Source organism: Ascaphus truei, chromosome 1 (assembly GCF_040206685.1).
Source record: "Ascaphus truei isolate aAscTru1 chromosome 1, aAscTru1.hap1, whole genome shotgun sequence".
Lineage (NCBI taxonomy): Eukaryota > Metazoa > Chordata > Amphibia > Anura > Ascaphidae > Ascaphus > Ascaphus truei.
In genome coordinates, this window is record NC_134483.1 from 343735066 (window position 1) to 343749731 (window position 14666).

Sequence of the window (14666 nt, forward strand, 5' to 3'; positions counted from 1 at the left end):
GGGGACATGAAGGGGCATCCCCCGCTCCCATCACCCGGCGCGCTCCCTGACGCGGGACCGGGGGGAAGCGGGGACATGAGGGGGCAATCCCCGCTCCCATCACCCGGCACGCTCCCTGACACGGGACAGGGGGGAAGCGGGGGGGGGGAAGCGGGGACATGAGGGGGCATCCCCTGCTCCCATCACCTGCCGCACTCTCTGACACGGGACCGGGGGGAAGCGGGGGGGGGGGAAGCGAGGGACATGAGGGGGCATCCCCCGCTCCCATCACCCGCCGCGCTCTCTGATACGGACCGGGGGGAAGCGGGGGAGGGAAGCACCAAGGGAGGGGAGGGAGGTGGGGGAAGGCACAGATAATACTTACTGTGTCCTCCATCCTCCATGGGAAACGAATGGCTGCTCGTTGGGGCTGGCCTCATATAGAGCCTGGCCGCGCGCCCACAAAGCCTGGGAGCGCGCGCCAATCAGCTGTCAGGTAGGGGGAGTTTTTTTTTTTTCAGCCAGCGCGAGCAGGGAAAATTAGCGCGAGCAGGGAAAATTAGCGCGAGCAGGGAAAATTTTAAAAACTCGTGTGCTGCTTGGGCCAATAGTTACTCGCCCGGGGGTTAAATCCACCCGCCCCGGGCGTGTAAATGTATAGGATTGTCGAACACTGTATATATATATATATAGATTAGCAAAAAAAAAATTGCTTCTTTTTTATTTTGATTGATTTTAGTTTAGATCTGCTACTTCACTAGAAATGGGAGTTCCTGTGCTTGAATTCTAAGTCATGTTTACAGGCATACCCCGTTTTAAGGACACTCACTTTAAGTACACTTGCGAGTAAGGACATATCGCCCAATAGGCAAACGGCAGCTCACGCATGCACCTGTCAGCACGTCCTGAACAGCAATACCGGTTCCCTACCTGTACCGAAGCTGTGTTATTTACATCAGTTATGCCCGTATATGACGATTGCAGAACAGTACATGCATCGATAAGTGGGAAAAGGTAGTGCTTCACTTTAAGTAAATTTTCGCTTTACATACATGCTCCGGTCCCATTGCGTACGTTAATGTGGGGTATGGCTGTATAGTATTTTCCCACTTCATAAAGAATCATGTCCCGAGAAACTCTGCACAAATATTGTTTTCTTGTACATGATTTGCAAGAATTTAATTCATGTGCTTTTCCACATTTTTTCTCTCGAATAAGTCAAATTCATAGAAAAGCTAACACACTAGCGATCTGTGAGGTCTATGCATTTTGGCAAAATAATGCGTACCGTAGTTGCTGTTAAATAGATGCTTAGGGATAATTCGAAGTTGTATGAATGAAGCGGTTGTCCGGGCCATTATCAGACAGAATCTCTCAGCTTCGGTGTATATATAATTAACACCTTAGAGCAGCGGTGCGCAAACTGGGGGGCGCGAGACTGACTGGTAAGGGCGCATGGTTTACAGAGGTCCCGCACGCTTCCCGAAGGCACTTAAATTAAGTGTCGGGGAAGCGGCGAAGGCCTCTGTAAACCTAACTTACCTTGTCTCCGGTGGCTTCTTAGACACGTCGCCATGGTATGACGCCGCGAGGTCATGTGATGTCACGTTTCCATGGCAATGTGACATCATGACGTCGTGACGCCGTCGCCTGAGCCGAGGTAAGAGGGGGAGCGCAGATAGAGTTGAACTGCAGAGCAGCGGTGCGCAAAGTGGGGGGCACAACCCCCAGAAGGGGGCGGGAGATTGTGCTGGGGGGGCGCGGGCAGTTGCAGAGGCCCCGCGCTCTTCCCCCAGGCATTTAAATTAAATGCCGGGGGATCGAGTGAGGCCCATGCAACTGTTTACTTACCGGGATTCAGCCGTCTGTGTTGCGTCGCCATGGCAACGCAGCGTTAATAGACGCCGCGGCACCATGTGACCTGACGTCACACGCCCACGCAGCGTCATCTGACGCGGATGAAGGTAGGCGGGGGGCATGAGAGCCGGGGGCAGAGAGACAGGGGGCGCAGCACAAAAAGTTTGCGCTCCCCTGCCTTAGAGTATAATTTTAGACCAGAACAATAGTGCCATAGCACTTATTTTGTCCACATCCTTAATAGATTTGTGAGTGTTCTTAGCAATGTCCATTTTATCCTTCTCTAGAATGGCTCTGTTGTTTTTCAAAGGCATAATCCCAGTCCTCCATTTCATGCCTATGAACTATTCATCCCACAAAGTGCAGGGATTGTCAGGATAGCGACGTTAGAGAACCATGCAGCTTCCTAATGCCATTTTTACACGAAATCTGCCAATCAATAGCCTTGTTTGATGTGAATTGATTGAGCCAAGTCAGCTAGGATTTCATCGATTATTCTGTCTGAACTATTCTTTTTAAATATGTTAATCCAGTTCAAAGTGGAAAGCAATTTTACTCAAAAGGAAACACATTATAATCTAAGAAGTTCAAAGTATCTATAAAAACAACAATACTTACCCGTCAGTTTTAGTCTCTTGCATACAAATTGTGTCTGCTCTTAACCACTGTAAGACCTAATCGCTGGCCAGAGCATTCAAAAAGTGGAGGTACTATATCTTATGTCATAAGAGTTTTATTCTTTTAAATAAGGGGGGACTACTCTCTATAGATTTCCAAAGATGTATTAAGCTATGTATATTTATGATAAAGAATGACCTAGGCGCAGAAAAATAGAAGAAAGGGGGGAAGGGGGAACAAACATCGAGTAGTATGTCCGTACTTTACCAATAAGAGGTGGTAAGTATTGCACTCACAATTAGATGAAGAATTTAAAGCCTTTATCCAATGTGGATGTGGGGACGTAAACCCGAGACTCTATCATTGAAGGGATTTCCAGTTCCAGCAAGGTCCAAGTTCCCAAGACTGTTCCTGGTCCATATATTTTTGGATAAAGGCTTTAAATTCTTCATCTAATAGTGAATGCAATACTTACCACCTCTTATAGGTAAAATACGGACATACTACTCTATGATTGTTCCCCCTTTCCCCCTTTCTTCTATTTTTTGCGCCTTGGTCATTCTTCATCGTGAAAATCCTCTTGCGCCTGTGGGGTTGAGGACCTAATCGGCAGCATTTATTAGGGAAAGATTTAGGCCGCGCTTATAGTGCGCGCGACGGCGACAATGCAATGGAGCAAGGTCGCCGTCGCGAAAACTGGTAGCCAAGGGCTGTCGCCTCATGTGACAGCCCTTAAACCAATCAAATGTCAGGAAACCCGCATCGCCGCCGCCCAGCGAAATATAACTTTCGCCTGTGGCGACGGGTGACGTCACCCATGGTGTCGCCGTCGCCATCGACGGCACTATAAATGCAACCTTGGTTATCACGAGTTAGCACCTCCCCTTATTGATTGCTGATATTGCAATCCTTAACTTTATACTGTATTGTATTTTGTGTTATTTTAGCACTGTATGGTAATTGTTCCTAGTAGCGCTGTTTGTTCTATTCACTATGCATATTTATGCTTTAACGTGCAAATTATTTAATTGTGAACTAATTCAATAGTTTTGTGCCTTGGAGAAATATTATTTTTGATGTAGGTGCCCCTTAGTGAGTTATATTTAGGCCAATTTCTGGCTGACCGTGCTGTGCGCTCGGCGCTTGCCGCTTTTACTTCCTGTACTCTTATGTTGAGGTCCCCGCTCATGTGATGCGTGCACGCTCGTGCCCGTGGCACACGCGCTCTCCCAAGCTTGGCGCTTGAGACAATGTGACTTTGAAGCGCGCTCAACATGCCCACTCCTCCTGCTTGCAAAATAGCCAGGACACCCGGCGCTCATGCTTAGAGAGTTGGTGACGTCACCGCTCCCAAGCATGAGCGCGGTCCAGCGCCAGCGGGGATGCAGCCTTAGAGAATCCAAAAAGCTATATTCTGAATTACTTTATTAAATGTAATAACCATGCATGGTAAAAATATCAAGAAAAACCTAAACATCCACAACGGAACTAACTTAAATATAAATACAACCATATAATAACTTTCTCAACCACTAAATGTAAAGCAGCAGGCTCCCTTTTTCTATGCACAGTAGGGACGCAGGGGATCTCCGGGGCTGAACCGTGTTTATTTCAGCTCCGGGGACCTCCTGGTTCTTGAGGTCCTTACCCAGGAAGGTGCTGCCGGTTATTTCCTGGTTCTTTAAATGCCCACGTCACGTGACAAATAGAAAACCGCGGAGAATGACGTGCTACCTTCCTATTGGCCTGCGTAAAGCGGGAGATTTAAACGCCATTTTGTTTCCGTTGGAGGGGATACTACAGGCGGCACGTTCCCCTGAAGTATCTCATAAACCTGGGCGTCCCCGGAGCTGAAATGAATGCGCTTCGGCTCTTCAGACTCCCCGCTTCTCACACGGAAGAATAGAGAGGGCCCAAAACAAACCAAAGAAACGAGCAGAAGGAACTGCTCCTCTAATATAGTTTGAACTCTAAGAACATATGTTTTTTTTAATTTAAATCTCATCTACAATGTAACTATGTAACCACACCTAGTCATAGACTGCTTGGTTTTCTTCTGTGTTCAATGTTCTGCTTTTCCCTGCTGGACCGCTGTCACTTCCTGTGATGTCATTCATGAGTCTTCCTGTGTGGGGGACAAGCTTGACTACAGCAGGAGAGTGCGTTTGGAGGGAGTGTGAAGTTAAAGGAGCAAACCATGCAATACCTTACATGCGTTTAAAAAATAAAAAATAAATCAGTTCTGTAGTATTGGATCAGGGGTGCATAATCTGGGGGGCTGAAAGGCAGCCATTTAGTGAACCCTGGGAAGCAGCATGTTTGCTGATCGATTACAGGAGAACTAATCGATCGTCAGTGTAGGTAATTCGTTTTCAATAAAGTGCCGCTTGGACTGCCTCTTTAAGTTTTCCTTTCATTAGTAATGCTGAATGACCAGTGTTGGGAGCTCCCAGGCTACTCGCTAATTTGAATGTACAACCTCTGTTCATTTAAAGCCGCAATCCAAGCACTAAAAAAAAATATTCTAAAAATATGTACCCAGTATTGATGCAGTTCATTTCAGCTCCTGGACCCCCCTGCTTCCTGAGATACTTACCCCGCAAGGGGCGCTCTGCTCGGCTAGCAGGGATCCCATAATGGCTGCTTTTCAAAGCTCCCGCATCGTGCAGGCCAATAGGAAGCCGTCTCGTCCTTGGGTGTGGCTTCCTATTGGCCCGCGTGACACGGGAGCTTCTAGCTCAGCCAGAGCTGCTACCGACATCCCTACAGGGCTAAGTATCTCAGGAAGCAGGGGGTCACTGGAGCTTAAACTAATGGGGTTCAGTTCCGGAGAGACCCTGCATCAATAGTGGGTAAATATTTTTAGATAAATGTTTTTTTTCTTTAAGTTCTTGGCTTGCTCATTTAACCATGTATTGTCATCATAACTGTGCCCAGGACAACGAAAGGGTATTGACCATGTATTACTTCCGGGTAAAACATGTTATAAATGTTACTGAATTCTAGGAGGAGCTGAAAGTTACGTTAAATTACATTAATGCCTAAAATAGCTGGTACTTCTGGTACCATAAGCTGCATCGCCAAAATCACAACATGGAGAACCTTCGCTGTGTTCCTGTTTTAAAATCCTTTAAACCTTCAAAATGTAATAAACAATAATCATAAAAACAATAGTGCTGGACATGTTGAGGGACTATCCTGTTGGAAATAGAGAAGAAAAAATAAATACGTGTGAAGTAAAAAAACAAAAAAAACAAAAGCATTCTTTGAAATGCAGTCACATGGTCAAATATAAGGTCATTGTCCTGCTAGCAGTGGGGATTTAAATAGAATTCCCTGTGTCTCCTATAAATAACAGAACACATTGCAGTTATTTTGGGTGCTCTAGTGTGGAACCTGCTTTATTTGTCCATCAGGTGGCAGTATAGAGCCTGCAAATTAACCACCAGCATTTTTTCCCGTTCAGTTGAGTATATTGTGTTTGTGCTGGTTCAGGGCCAGGTTAAAAAAAAAAACTTGTGTAGGAAGGTCAAAGGACTATGGCAATATTGTTTTATATACAGTATGTAGAACATAACATCAATATCATTATACTTAAATGAAAGAACAATATTATGATGATGTTACAATAACATTTTTGGAATCCTATATTTTCAATATCTTAGCTGAAAAATGAGTTTCAGAACATTTGCGGGACCTGCTGTCATGAAATTAGCTGGAGCAGATAGTCTAAGGGCCGCTCACACCCCTACAGCGGGACTTATTGGCTCCATGGGCCACAAATGGAAGTGTATTGGGCTATTAGAACAGGAAGCATGGTAACACGGGAGTCTGCCACTCAGGTTATTTACAAGCTCAGAGACAAAAACTAGTCAGGGATCTGAAAAAAGATTTGTATATTTTTTTTTCTTTTGTCTATTTAATATATGATTACTCAGCAGTTACAACACATCTAAGCACTGACAAAAACATGGGGCCGTTCTCATGAATCTACACCAAGGGAATAATCATAGCAAGCAAAAAAATACTTTCATTCATTGCAAATGAACTAGGTGCACGTAGCATTTCATGTACCTGACAATGTTTATCACCCTGTGTTTGACTCCTGCGCTGTGATTTTCTTGTTCTTTTCCCAATCTGTTTTAGGTATTCACACCACATGGTTCCCGGCCCTCAAGGTCCCCACACAACTGGAATCCCTCACCCGGCTATTGTCAATCCTCAGGTTAAACAAGAACATCAGCACAGCGACAGCGACCTAATGCATATGTGAGTTTGTGATCAAAGGAGTCATTCACCATAAGTGTTCCTCACATAGGAGGCCACCTTTCAGTGTGCAGCCAGCATGGGGAAGACGTATTTGCCGCATATTGAATAATACCGATTACAAAAGAAGATAATGCAACAATCTTTTGGCTAGATTTGTTACCCACAAACTCATAATGATTATTCAGCTGCATCTTCTGAGCAGAAACCCAGGCGCACGCAGTTTCATTGCATCAGTTTTATGTTCGGGAGTTATCTAACAATGGGAAAAGAATACAGGCGTGTTTATTAATCCCCAATGATGGTGCTGGCAATAAGATGGACAGATCTGCCCCGGGTGCATGCTGGCTAGAGATGGGGGAACCAGTCCAAATCCATTCTCCCCCCCCCCCCCCCCCCCACCGCCACAATCCGTCTGCGGATTGGGCACTAACAAATCCATGCAGATTAATCCAAATCCGCATCGGATACAATCTGGAAGGATTTATAAGGATCCGATCCACAGATTCCTGAATCCGTGGCCAGATTGTTAAAATTCCACACATGGATTAATTTGTGGAGAGAAATATATCCCCTTGCGGATGAATTCACGTCTGAGTTTTTAACAATCCGGCTACAGATTTTGGATCGCTCTCTAAAATAAATGCAAAAAAATCCGAAACTGCAGATTTGCAGTTTTGAGACTGATCTGCAGAAAAATCCACGGAACCAAAGCAACCGGGCGATCCAAGGTAGATCAAAATTCGCAGGTGAAATAAGCAGGGTTCAGCTCCAAAGACTGCCTGGTTCCCATCCTGTAAAAAGAGTGGGGCTTATTTCCCCCAGGTAACGACTTTACTGCATTACCGCTGCATTCTATTCATTCAGTATTTCAACTATGCGTCTGGATATTTGTATATAGTTATGTTTGAATTGGTAATATATTTGCGACGGGTCTTATTATAGTGTTGATGTATAAAGCATCTTACGCATACATTGGTAAATTGTATACAAGCGACATTTTTTTCTCCAAACCTATAGGTTTCCTTATTGTATTATTTCTGATTTGCAGCTCAAGTCACTGTGTCCCATCTTTCCCATTTTAGGAAACCTCACCATGAACAGAGAAAGGAACAAGAGCCAAAAAGACCTCACATAAAGAAACCTCTGAATGCTTTCATGTTGTATATGAAAGAAATGCGAGCCAATGTAGTAGCAGAGTGTACTCTCAAAGAGAGCGCTGCGATCAACCAGATTCTGGGTAGAAGGGTAAGTAGAGGAATGCCACCTCTTCTATAACGAACCTGTCCACTTGTACACTGGATTGGACAAAAAGAATCCTTGTCGCTGCGCTTCGGACATTACACTTACATGTCAGGGTTCAGTCAGAAGAGTTCGGCTTAATGCAACCCGAGTAAAAATTAACTTGACAGCGCTGATAATTAGATGATAGAAAGCTTCACTCGGCAGATTAGAAGCAGTATTAAGGCAGCAATCCTGCCTGGCTGTATTTTGGAGCTGAGAGAGTCATCCGGAGATTAAGCCACATTATTTTTTGCTCCGAGAACACCCCCCCCCCCTACCTTCGGTTGCCAAGATTATTACCGGTGCAGTTGCTGGTGTTAAATGTCCCTCCATGGGAAAACCAATGACTGCCAAACCTTGGGGGTGCAACAGGCTGATAAGAAGCCGTCACATCATTGGTTGCGTCTTTCTATTGGATGTCCATTTAAATTCCTGTAGGGAAACACCATAAAGTTATCTACCTGGGAGTTGCCTCATTACACAAATAAGGAGAAGATTGCTGAGAATTTGAATTGTATTGCAATTTCAGAATATTTTGTCACACGAGATCACACCCTTACGCAAAAAAACAGTAGGATTATACAAAACATTATCAAAAATGTCACCTCTCCTGTGTTGCTCCAGTGTCATGGGGTGTGGTAATACAGTTCACAAAAAGAAATCTCATAACCAGCAATTTGGGATGCCCCTAACTGGGGTCTAGACTCTAGAGAGATAAAGGCCGTAAAGTAGGGTGCTAAGGCAAAAGGGATCTGGTCACAAAAAAACGAATCACCCCCGATGAAGGTGCTTTGCACCGAAACGTTGGATGTTTGTATGACTTCTTTAAATCATTGAATAACCTGTTTTTGCATTCCATTGAATCTTTCTATTTTTGGTGTGCTTGGCTGCTGCTTGTCTATGATTATTGTGGTAATACAGCACCTTGTACTGAAAGCAGCGTTTCCTCATAGTCTTTTTTTCTGTCTTTTTTTTTTTGTTTTTCATGCATGGGAGTAGTATGTTTCTAGCATTGAAACACTTAATTTTGTTTAGCTCTGGGGACCACCGGATTGTAGAGATACATACCTGTAAATGTAGCACTGGTGGCATCCCCTCAAGAGGAAAGAAAATGGCAGTTTCAGTCATCATTATGCGGGCCAATAGGAAGCTGCGATGTCATCCGTTGTGGCTTCCTCTTAGCCTGAGTGATGCAAGGCATTTAAACAACCAGAATGTACCAGTGCTAGCTTTCTGGGTAAGTATCTCAGCAAACCAGGGGGTCCTTGTAGCTGAAATAACGTAGTTCAGCTTCAAGGACCCCCCACTCCCACCTATGTAAAAAAGGGGTTGGGTAGGGGGAGAAACCTCCCCTTTAACCAGAAAAGAGTCTGCAATGCTTTACGTTGTTTAACCATTCTGTTGACAGAAGAGCAACTAAGAGAAATTAAAGGAATTAACCTTTTTTTTATACCTCACATCACACCTTGTATTAGAAATTATGCAACACCAGATTTTTTTTTCCCTTCAGTTCCTTCAGGTTTCTGAAATATCAGTGTGTGTCTTTTATTTGAAAACCCTTTGAATGACTGTCTTTAGAAAAGAGACTTTACCATCAAAGTGATTAGAGGGCAGTATGCATTGATTACTGTACATCGATTCTAGTGTGCTTTATAAGTCTTTTTTTGTGTGTTTGGTCAAGTGCATGATACTAACAGGAAGTGAGGGATATATTGTTCCTTGTATATATAGCCATGGCTGGTCCAGCTATCTCTCTGCCTCCCCTGTCACGTAAGTTCTAATAAGATGTAGACAGTGACAGGCTACCCTATGGGGTTTCCCCCTCCTCATACAGACTTCTTGAGTGACGGAGTGGAGATGACACAGGTATCTGTGATAGCCAATGGTGGTACAGATGCTGTGCCCTTCCTCTTTGAGCTGCAGGAAAGAAGTATCTAAATTATAGATTGAAGTTCAGCCCCTTAGGGGTGACACCTTCAGTGTGGTTTCGAGCCTGCCCCTGCATGGGGCAGGAGAGTGTTGGAAACGTCTCCTCCTGGCTGGGAGGGAGACGTGCTCAGCCTTATGGGCTGAGGATATGGTGACCAGATTTTCAAAATGAAAAACCGGGACACTTAAAAAAAAATATTTATAAAACAAATTACATCACGTCACACCCCCCCCCCCCGTTACCATGACAACGAGACACATTCTAACGTCAGGCGGTGGGTGACATGTTGCCATGACAATGTGGCATCACGTGATGCCTCGTCACCATAATGCATCCCGTTGTCATGTCAACTTGATGCCGTGTGACGTCACAGAGCGTCTCGTTGTTATGGCAATGGGCATTACGTGACGTCGCGCAGCCATGTTGACGGAATTTGGAGGGGAGGATACAGCCAAAGGCGAGATAAATAAATATATAATAAATAGATCTAAAAAAATTATCTCGGGGTTAGCCTTCAATAGAAGGTGGCAACCCTGGCTGCAGTGTGTGTTTCTGTATACAGAGGTGGGCCCTGCAGTGTGTGTTTGTGTGTATAAAGGATAGTGAAATCCTCTATTAGAAATAAATAAAACACACCACTTTGCAGCCTGAAATCTGAAATGTACTTTCTAATCTATACTGTACTTAATAAAAAAATTAATACATTAATTAAAATTAAATAAAAAATGAAGGCATTAATTAAAATTAAGATATTTAAAAAATTTGACATTCCTCATTCCTGACCTGACCTTGCGGCTTGTGTATATAATATTACAATTTGCAAAATAAAGAGGGGAAATAGGGTTGTGTGTTATAAATATATGTTGCTACTTACAGTACTTATTAGCTCTGCTAGGAGGTGGAAGAAGATAGACTAGACCAGTGATTCCCAAACTTGTTTCTTAGGAGGAACCCTTGAAGTATTTAGAAAATTCTCGGGGAACCCCTATCTGGCTGACACATATTAGGCCGCGCTTATAGTGCTGGCGACGTCGCGTCAAAACAAATGTATTGACACCGTCGCGTGCCATTATAGTAGGAGCCACAGGACGGCGCGACGGATTGGTCGCAATCGCTGGAAGTCACTTCAATTAGATTTTTCCAGCGACCGCAGCGTCAGTGTCGCTGCCACTATAAGCGCGGCCTTAGGTTAATTTCACACCTCACGAGCCCTCTCTATTTCCCACCCTCTACCCATGTATTTCTCCCCTCCGTCTCACTCTCTCTCTTCCCTTCCCGCCTCGCATGTATTTATCTCCCCTGAGTCTGACTCCTTCTTTTCCTCACTCACTCCCCCCTCTCTTCTCTCACTCGCCCCCACCTTCAGTCAATTACCCCACTCACTCAATCCCCCCACAAAATACATACAAAAAAAAAACCCACCCCGCAATACATAATAAAAATACCCGCCCCGCCAATACTTATTAAAAAGACCCCTGGCGCCCCGATACCTTTTTAAAAGACCCCCCCATACATATTTTTAAAAATTGGGCAGCACAGGTAAAATCATCATCATCATCATCATCCTCATATACCCACCCCCTGCATCTCCCATCACCCTCATATCAACCCCCCCTGCATCTTCCATCTCCCCCCCCCTGCATTTTCCATCTCTCCCCCCCTGCATCTTCCATCTCTCCCCCCTGCATCTTCCATCTCTCCCCCCCTGCATCTTCCATCTCTCCCCCCCTGCATCTTCCATCTCTCCCCCCCTTCAACTTCCATCTCTCCCCCCCCCCTTCAACTTCCATCTCCCCCCCTGCAACTTCCATCTCTCCCCCCCCCCTGCATCTTCCATCTCTCCCCACCCTGCATCTTCCATCTCTCCCCCCCCTGCATCTTCAATCTCTTCCCCCCCCCCTGCATCTTCCATCTCTCCCCCTCCGCATCTTCCATCTCTCCCCCCCTGCATCTTCCATCTCTCCCCCCCCTGCATCTTCCATCTCTCCCCCCCTTGCATCTTCTATCTCTCCCCCCCTGCATCTTCCATCTCTCCCCCCCTGCATCTTCCATCTCTCCCCCCCTGCATCTTCCATCTCTTCCCCCCTTCAACTTCCATCTCTCCCCCCCCTTCAACTTCCATCTCTCCCCCCCCTTCAACTTCCATCTCCCCCCCCTGCAACTTCCATCTCTCCCCCCTCCTGCATCTTCCATCTCTCCCCCCCCTGCATCTTCCATCTCTCCCCCCCCTGCATCTTCCATCTCTTCCCCCCCCCTGCATCTTCCATCTCTCCCCCTCCGCATCTTCCATCTCTCCCCCCTGCATCTTCCATCTCTCCCCCCCCCCTGCATCTTCCATCTCTCCCCCCCTTGCATCTTCCATCTCTCCCCCCCTGCATCTTCCATCTCTCCCCCCCTGCATCTTCCATCTCTCCCCCCCTGCATCTTCCATCTCTCCCCCCCTGCATCTTCCATCTCTCCCCCTCTGCATCTTCCATCTCTCCCCCCCTGCATCTTCCATCTCTCCCCCCCTGCATCTTCCATCTCTCCCCCCCTGCATCTTCCATCTCTCCCCCCCTACATCTTCCACCTCTCCCCCCCTACATCTTCCATCTCTCCCCCCTGCATCTTCCAGCTTCCCCCCCCCCTGCATCTTCCAGCTTCCCCCCCTGCATCTTCCATCTCTCCCCCCCTGCATCTTCCATCTCTCCCCCCCTGCATCTTCCATCTCTCCCCCCCCTGCATCTTCCATCTCTCCTCCCCCCCGCATCTTCCATCTCTCCCCCCCTGCATCTTCCATCTCTCCCCTCCCCCTGCATATTTCATCTCTCTCCCCCCCTGCATCTTCCATCTCTCTCCCCCTCTGCATCTACATCTCTCCCCCCCCTGCATTTTCCAGCTCCAGGGGGGGGGAGAGCAAGTTGAGGAGGGAGGGAGAGTCAGGGTGCCGGAGGGAGGGAGAGCAGCGGTGCCGGAGGGAGGGCCAGAGTGCCGGGGGAGCCAAAGCCCCGCCCCCTTCTACCTTGACCAATCCCCTGCGGCCCGCGCTCACTAGCAGCAGGCACAGGAAGTGCCGCGGGCTCTGGGGGGGGATGGAGAGCGAGCCGGGGGGTGGGAAGTGAGCCGGGGATGGGGAGCGAGCCGGGGACAGGGAGCTGGAGGAAGGGGGTGCCGGGGAATCACCGGCCGGGCTGCTGAATCCTCCCCGCCGCCCCCACGCACCACCGCCGACACATAAAAAAAAAACAGGAACATGGAGGAAAACCCGGGACATTTCCGGGACGGACCGGCAACCGGGACAGCACACGTAAAACCGGGACTGTCCCGGCAAAACCAGGACGACTGGTCACCCTAGCTGAGGACAGCTATCTACTCTAGCCAGGCTTCAATATTACCCGCAGGCCAGTACCATCCAGAAGCCAGGGATCTATTCTATCAACTGAGATAAACACTTCAGCAGCTATCAGATTTCTGGCACGCTCAGCAGGTTCACGTGACATAGCAATATACTGGAGATTGGGGTCTGATATACACGTTTACACTATAATCATAAGAATCTAGAAATATATAATTAATTGCCATTTTTAAGTCCAGTTTTACAATGTCAGTGATATAATTTTATGGGGTACAGCTATTGGGGGTGTCAATTTAAAGCTGAATTTGGCTAAATAGATTTTAATAGACCTATTTTTATTTTTTTAAGTATTATTTTACATTATGTATAAAAATCTGAACTAGCTGATGGTCAGTTCTGTGCATGTGGGGTATTCAGTAACTAGCAGGACATCCCATCTGGTGTATTTGTTCTGCCATGTGTCAGCAACCTTTTCTTTTCGAGGACACTCCCATAGATAGGAAATCTTAAAACTGCAGACAGCTTTTACTGCAATTTGCTACCACTATATGGCTTTATAATGCATGCAACTATGGAAATAATTCTGCATAGATTCCAATGTTGCAGTGATTAGACAGCAGTTATAAAGGGAGGTTTTACACACATGATGGTGGTCATTTTTAATATCACCTGCAAACATTTTTTTCCAAATAAGGCACACCACTAGACACTTTACCCAGGGATGTATGTGGTAAAAGTACAGTAAAGAGCATGTCATTAATATGAATTTGCTGATATATTTACAGGATATTCTCTATAGTTACTAGCATTTGGTTTGCTGGACCTGATCGTACTGGGCAGTCCCTGTCATTTTTTGCTTCTTGGCTTTCCCTCTCCCCCGTGACAATTGTGTATTTTTCCCATTTTTACTACCCAATTTGCAACAGCATTGACGCCCCCTGCACACAAAATGGAGTCAGTCAAGATGTTACGGTGTATGTTAGCTGTTCCACAATGCTAACATTTGGTAGATTGTAGCCCTAAATATTAGATCACTTTTAAAGTGTAATGTGCTAAGAATCTTCAGTGGTGTTTTTTTGTGTCCCAGCAACCTAGGAAATAGGAATTTATTCTGGATTAAAAAAAAATTGGAGTACAATTTATCCATTTGTATATGTATGGTGATCTAGAGATTCACCAATTATATTACCTGACACTTTTGTCAGGCGGGAGGACACAACTTGTATATTGTTATACCAGATCAATACCTAAACATCTCTACTCCAGATGTTAAGGAAGGACCGATATGGCTATTACATGTAAGCATGTAATTAAAGTGGGTGAAGTACTAAAATAACTAATTAAGTGCCTTTTAACAAATAGCTGGGGGATAAGGTATTAATGATTATGAGCTGTGTG

At 45.9% G+C, this 14666-nt stretch overlaps 1 protein-coding gene across 2 annotated transcripts in view; it reads left to right on the top strand.

The window, feature by feature from the left end:
• LEF1 (lymphoid enhancer binding factor 1) overlaps window positions 1–14666 on the top strand; it is a 130167-nt gene that overhangs the window by 65783 nt on the left and 49718 nt on the right. For both annotated transcript variants that reach the window (XM_075608380.1, XM_075608391.1), the window contains exons 6-7: window positions 6601–6723; window positions 7806–7968. In XM_075608380.1, coding sequence (XP_075464495.1) covers window positions 6601–6723; window positions 7806–7968 — 286 coding nt within the window. The remainder of the gene's footprint in view (window positions 1–6600; window positions 6724–7805; window positions 7969–14666) is intronic.